The 6,799-nt window shown below is 42.4% G+C and overlaps 1 protein-coding gene across 5 annotated transcripts; it reads right to left on the bottom strand.

Annotated features, from left to right (window-relative positions):
- Positions 1-1,158: 1,158 nt before the first annotated feature.
- On the bottom strand, positions 1,159-6,595 carry LOC149183502 (uncharacterized). 5 transcript variants are annotated; one of them, XR_016257185.1, is made up of 3 exons: positions 3,935-6,595; positions 1,405-1,580; positions 1,159-1,291 (listed from the first exon to the last, which is right to left on the bottom strand). XR_016257185.1 is itself a non-coding variant. In XM_089417160.1 (2 exons), the coding sequence occupies exon 1, from the start codon at positions 5,893-5,895 to the stop codon at positions 4,180-4,182; it is 1,716 nt and encodes a 571-aa protein (XP_089273286.1). In that variant the 5' UTR covers positions 5,896-6,595; the 3' UTR covers positions 3,852-3,980; positions 4,134-4,179. The 5 variants fall into 5 exon arrangements, 1 of the variants encoding a protein (XP_089273286.1); XR_016257186.1 differs by lacking the exon at positions 1,159-1,291 and having other exon boundaries at positions 1,486-1,569; positions 3,935-3,980; positions 4,134-6,595; XR_016257184.1 differs by lacking the exon at positions 1,159-1,291 and having other exon boundaries at positions 1,486-1,580; positions 3,935-3,980; positions 4,134-6,595.
- Between the last annotated feature and the right edge of the window lie 204 nt (positions 6,596-6,799).

Below are 6,799 nucleotides of genomic sequence, written 5' to 3' on the forward strand. Positions count from 1 at the left end.
TCAGGCAACACTGATGAAGTAAGATATATGGAAACAACGCCTATGCCTATAATCTAAGAGGGAGAAACGCATTGCAAAGAGTTTGAAAACTACCATAAATCTGTATAACATGAAAATAGGCAGGAGAATAAAAATTAATCACTAATTGCAGCACCTGCTATCCAGGATTCCAGGGGATACAACCTTCCTCAAAAAGGAAGCAGTAAGCATCATCAAATAATACACCATTCACCATTCAAAAATTTAATAAAACTGCAAGGATACAATTCTTTAGTCTTAATTACCAAACCTGGATCGTGGGGTATCGTGTGATACCTTCTCCTCCCTAAAATTAGAATGTACAACTTTATGCATAATTGGGCAGTGTGCATGAATAACAAACTGAAAAATCTCATGATTAGACACGGCATCTCCAAGGCACTTTATACCAATTTCAATAATGCTCCAAACAAACCCTCCCCACTCGGACCTATTGCAAGCCTATCCGATTCTGCCATAATAACGCTCTTTTGAAAGTGCACTTTAACCTATCTCATCTTTGACTGGTATCTGACCCTTATGCTAAAAGATGAGTGAATCTTACTAACAAAGTTACTAATATAGTTCCTAGAGAGTGCAGGACAACTTCAACACAATGAGAAGTGGCACAGCCAGAGTCATCTCTTCTGAACCCAATAACAGAACTCGACAAGAAAATACACATTTTAAAAGCACTGAAATATTTTTCAAATGGCATGTAAAGAACTATAACATCGTCATCATGAAGTTAAACCTTTATAAAATGGCCCCTTCACCATCAAGGAGACTGTTAAATCAAATGCCATTCAAATCGATTGCCAACAAAATTGGTCATCCATGATGTTGTGACTCTTAGCAATCTCAATCTTATAAATTGCTACAACTTGAGAAAACAATCTCAATCTTATAAATTGCTACAACTTGAGCAAACAATCTCAATCATATAGTCGCTACAACTTGAGCATGAAATGTCTGTCATCCATCAAACAAACATGATCCCTGATTTTCATTCGGCCTCTTCTTCCTGCAAATACAGTTCTGGTTACCACAGGTCTATTATGATTAGATGCAAGCCCATAAATGCATCCACACATCTTGTGTGTAAACATTCCAACAATTAAGATAATATAATAGGCCTTACCTAAATCTTTTCTGATACGCTCACAAAGTTCTTGCGGTGAATGTGACTTAAAGAAGTTCAGCCTCCATTTCTCACTCCACTCACATCCCAACAAACACAATCCCTGATTTTCAGCCTCCTCCTGCAAATACACTTTTCGAATCCAGAGCTCTGTTACATTGAGAGGCAAGCCCATAAATGAAGTGTCACATCTTGTGTGTAAACATTGGAATTTCGAACAATTAAGATAACATAACAGGCCTTACCTACATCTTATCTCATACTTCTCAGCAAGTTCTTATGATGAGTGTGCTTTAAAGAAGTCCGGTCTCAATTTCTCACCTCACTCACGTCAGCATCTCTAGTAACCTAGGTTTAAGAAGCCCAGTTCAGGTACATCTGGTTCAGATGCCTTGTAATCCAGGCAAGAACTGTGATAACACTAAAATCATAAGCAGGGGGGGTTTCGTTATTTTCCAAATAAGCAGTATTGAAGCCTAAGTAGTAAATCTGTTTCAATAATATCTTGCAAATCAATGACAGCTAAAAATGTTGACCACTCCAAGAAAAATTTATTCAGATGCATTTGCAAAAGATGGCATTTATTCACATTAATTCACATAAGCAAGTATATCAGAACACCAAAAACTCCTTCCAAAAAGCCAGTGCTGATTATCATAGAGATAAAGCTTAATTTGTCAAAAAGCTTGAAAATCATCATTTGCTAACAGATAACTCCATTTCAAAACAATGCCACAAATGGAGTTGTTGGCATTGAAGTCAGTAGTGTGTCAAGCCACTTACCACGGTTCAATTCCCCCACAGGCATGAATAAATAAATTGGAATCAGGTGCACGTCCTAGGTAATTTTAATGCAAGAGCAACCCTCTATCATGGCAGCTTAGCCAAACAAAAGTGATTGTGATTGACAGTTTGCCCTTCAAAAGTTGTCTCACTCATGAAAATGGGCAGGGTGTGGTGCCTGACATACACACATCAATTGCAATGCTTCTGGAGTTTAAGGAAGCATTTTTGTAAATAGAAAAGCATAGACACTATGATTCTGTATCACACCAACCTATGCTCCTGGTTTGACCAAAAATGACCAAATATGGTTCACTAGTCAAAATATCATAATTATGAAAATTATGGGTAGGGTTTTTGCTATATACTAATATATGTACCATTTTACTACCAGTTGAAACACACCATATCGTCTGTTTCCATATTAAACTCAGATAAAAGGCATGGTAATCAACCATTCAACAGAAGTGTTCCCATGCACAAACATATTTAGAAGCATTTTGTGTGACTTATAATGGAGCTTAAGACCATGCTAACAAAATAATTCCCGGTTCCCTAATGCAGCGGAGTGATGAATCGACAAGGTTCATATAACAGTAGAAAAAATTATGTTTGCAAACCTATACTTTGCTTGTATGCTTATCTGTATCACATAGATTGAACAACAATTCTCAGTTCTTGGATGCAACAAATGAACTGTACTTGGCTGAAATTTATAGAGAAATAGAAATAAGGTACATATCAATAAATGAGAAAATCTCCACAAAATTTAGTGCAAGACAGAATATGCATATAAAATATACATCCGAACGCTACTATATTTCTAAGTTTTGAAGCAGTTATCATACCATGTGAAATACAAACCATTCATTCCTTCCAAATATAATTTTTTAATTATAAAATGTCAGCCACTGTGGGTTTCTTTGGTGTAACCGTGTAAGCTTGAAGCACTGGGAACACAGCCACTGTAGGTTTCTTTGGTGTAAGCTTGAAGCACTGGGAGCCATACCATGAGGGAAAATGGGTCATGGTGTAAGACACAGTATTACTAGAAATCACCATATACATGTTTGTTCAATGAAAAAGGTGTTCCACTGCAAGTTTTTCCTATGCAATCAATTAACAATTCCAGCAAAACGGACAGTCTAATATGGACAAAAGCAACACCAATAATCTAAAAGATCCAAAAGCACTGCAAAGAAATTGAAAGCTACCATAAATATGTAGAACATGAAATAGGCAAGAAATCAAAATTAATTAGTAACCGTGAAATTACAGTATCAGAACAAAAAATATTTCTGCGGAATGTTTCTTAATACATCGCAGAAAAAGTTCAACCAGTCATTACAAATATTGATCTGCCAACAGCAGCTCTTTGAACCTATGAATTCTTAGGTGTACAACCCTCCTCAAAAAAAGAGCAATGGGCATCATCAATTCTTTGAGCCTTATTTACGAACCCTAAACCCGAAGGGTTCCTTCTCCGGACTACAATTAGAATGTACAACAACTTTGAACATAGTGCAAAGTGCATAAAGAACAAGTTAATCATTCCTACAATTTGACATGGCACCCCAGGGGCACTTACACCAATTTCAGTAAATACTCTAGAGTCTAAACAATATATCCATCTGGACCTAATTGCATGCCCGCCACAATAATTCTTCCTTCGAAAGTGGATTTTAACCAATTTCATCATCCCACTGTATTTAATCCATATATAACCTTTACCCTGAAAGATGCGTTAATCTTAACAAACAAAGTTAATGAAATGGTTCCTGTAGAGTACAGGGTCACCTAAACATGATGAGAATGCACAACAGCCAGATTCACCTCCTCTATAACCAATAATGGAACTTAACAAGAAGAAAACACATTCCCAAATCACCGAACTATTCTAGAAAGAGCATGTCATGAATCTCCCCCACTGCATAATTCAAAAGCAAAATCCAAAAATTAATACAGAATATCAGTATTGATAAGGATAGGCACCTCTTGCTTCGGGTGGGGTACCTTCAGGAGCAGTTGCTTACAAAGCCTGAGTCAAAATGCAGAAGAAAAGTAAAAGATTAGGAGGAGGGGAAGAAGAGCAAGAAGCTCCAGAGATGAATATTACAATGGAAATAATGCGGTTTCTATATGTCCTAGATTTCTATTATGGTACAAGATTAGTAAACAATAGAAGTCTGACCATAGCAACCATCCATCCCTCTCGGAAAACTCTCCAACTCCCAATTTTAAGTCAGCAGCAACTCGTTAGTGCCCAACTGATGGCGAAGGAATACTCGAACTTCTCGTTCTTCAGATAAAACATGATGCTTAGGAACCATAATTTCTAGGCCTGCACCGTCCTCAATACAATAAGCTTCAAGCTCTGCATTTTCAGGAATACGTGTGGCAAGCGCTATCTCTCTCACAAATTCTCCAGGCGGGCAATGCTCAGGGGACGGATCTGTGAGCTTCAATGTTCTGTCCCCTCTCTTGATATAGGGAGTCCGAGCAGTGCTAATGCAGTGAACCTTCACAATGCCATGAGATACAGTATTCCGCCACGACACCCTAACCCTCTGAATATCAGTAAAAGGCAGACTCACCATTATCAGATAGCCTTTGTCGTCCTCGTAGATAGTCTTGGCTGCGGTAACGGGACCACAGGCCTGTCTCATGACACCGGAGAAATCATTAGCCCATGTTGGCTCCATCTGATGATGGACGTCCATATTATCTGGATAAGGCTGCAGGCAGCAATCTTCATCATTGCTCAGAGGAGAGAACTCCTTCCTCCTTTTATTCACACCGCATCCTGGCGAAAGCTCGATGCCGGCATCGCTGACCACGAGCTGAGTGGAAAGGTTCAGCCCAGACCCGTTCAACAGCCTCTTAGCAGAAGAAGATGCGCAATTCCCATTATTATTGACGTTATTGATGTTATTAATATTGTTATTGTTGTTACTGCTGGTGCTGCCATTGTTATGGGGTTTCAAGGGTGTTGGTACAGGAGGCCTCTCGAGTTCAAAGTCTGTGCTTGGCAGGTTCCTCCAGGCCGTGAAGGCCTCGGCATCCAAGGGCATGGAAAAGTTCAAATCCCGGCCGGTCAACTCTATCCATTTCTTGAGATCTCCCTCGGTCACCTGGGACAAGTTAGGTGACCTTACGACCTCAATGCCATGAACGCACTGCGGATTTGATAGCCCCCTGTAGTGCTTCCTCTGCATTCTATGTGACCTTACAAAACCCTTGTCTACACTAAAGGGAAACTGGGGCTCACCTAGTCGTGAATGGCCATTCATGTAGCTGCGCAGCTGCATCTTTCCCAGGGCGTTCTCTGGGCGCTCCTTGAAAACCCACATGTACATGTTCTCCATGTCGTGCTGGACGAGGAACAGGTCCAAGCGCAGGTCCGACTTGTCGAAGACGACCACAGGTCCGACAGAAGTGCCAACAGCGGAAGGCCCGGCGCCAAGCTTGTTCTTTGCCTTGTCGGTCAGGGCCGGCTTAAAGTAGAAGCTGAAGAAGAACCAGGCGCCCCAGATCGAATCCACCCGCCGTGCACACTTGCGGCTCCCGCTGCCGCCGCCGCTGCCGCCTACCTTAGAGAGGTTCAGCAAGCCCTCGGTCTCATGGATCTGGGAGGAGCCGAGGACCACGTCTAGATTTTCATATCCGCCCGGCCAGGACGACGAAGGCGGGGAGCTTATCTCGACCGAGGAGAGCGGCAAATTGATGTCCGGGGGTTTGTGCTGCTCCTCCTCGTGGGCACCAGAATCCATGGAGAGCAGCGTCGAGGGGGCGTGGTGATGATTGTTATTGTGATGATGATGGTGATTATTGTTGTGGTGATTCTCCATAGAGAGCGATGTCAGTAGGGCCTCTGTCATCTTTGTTGCCGGGGGATGGAATGGGATGATTCTTCTTTCTTCCTCCTCCACCACCGCCGCGGCGTCCACGGGCATCTCAGAGACGCTGCTGATGATCTTCCATGTGACCACGACGGATGGATTCTTGCTGTTGTGCTTTTTGGGGTTCTTCTCTTTTGTTCTGGCAGGAAGGGTTTGAACTAATGGCTGCAGAAAATCAGTCAGAAATCGTCCTGGAAGACCGCGAACAGAACCGCCGCGGCCGAAGAAGGTGCAGGGGAGCCCTGAGACGGGCGGCCGGAGGCCATGGCGGATCCAAATGGCCTCGAATTCAAGGGCTTTCGGGCTGATGAAATTAGGGTCAAGCAATCCATTGGAAAAAGAGGTCAGAATTTTTTTTCACATGGGTTAACGTAACGGATTATTTCCGCTCACGCTGCCGACGAAATCCGGGGTTCGCCACGATGCGCTGGTGGCCGCTCTCAGAGGGAATTTCGCCATAGCCAGGTCTTCTCGCCGCCCTCTCTCCTTTGTGTCCCGCTCTTATTCCGTCTATTGACGGGAAAAAACCCATCCTCGCAACCACCACCTACTTTCTGTTCACGCGGGGTCCGTCTATTGACGGTCTTCTTGCCAGGTCGTCACACATTATTGGCCCGTCTCTTGACGGTGGGTGAGTTCTGTTTCGTTTGTCCGTCACTTGCGAGCGAAACCGTCTAATACCTCCCGCTGCGCTGGCACTGGGAGAAGTGCTGGGCAAATTAAAATACCTTAGCTCCGGGTTACATGGAGAGCGCCTTTGTTTTTTCTGAGGGTTTGACACACGTAAAGTTGGGATCCTTTCAATTCTCTTGTATCGATCTCCGAGTACACGATAAGGATTCTATCGCAAGTGTAGTGACTTAAATTGTTGTCGATGAACGTGGATTAATATGATTATTAGAATATTTTTTCGTAAGGAAGGGGTTTAATAGTTATCAATTTTTTTTTGATAATGGAG

Source organism: Pinus tabuliformis, chromosome 3_2 (genome assembly GCF_031772625.1).
Source record: "Pinus tabuliformis cultivar Carrire ecotype Pingquan chromosome 3_2, CPIR1, whole genome shotgun sequence".
Taxonomy (NCBI): domain Eukaryota; kingdom Viridiplantae; phylum Streptophyta; class Pinopsida; order Pinales; family Pinaceae; genus Pinus; species Pinus tabuliformis.

What these genes read in the sequence shown, in the direction of transcription:
- LOC149183502 (XM_089417160.1), bottom strand. Translation starts at nt 5,895, where the DNA reads ATGCCCGTGGACGCCGCGGCGGTGGTGGAGGAGGAAGAAAGAAGAATC.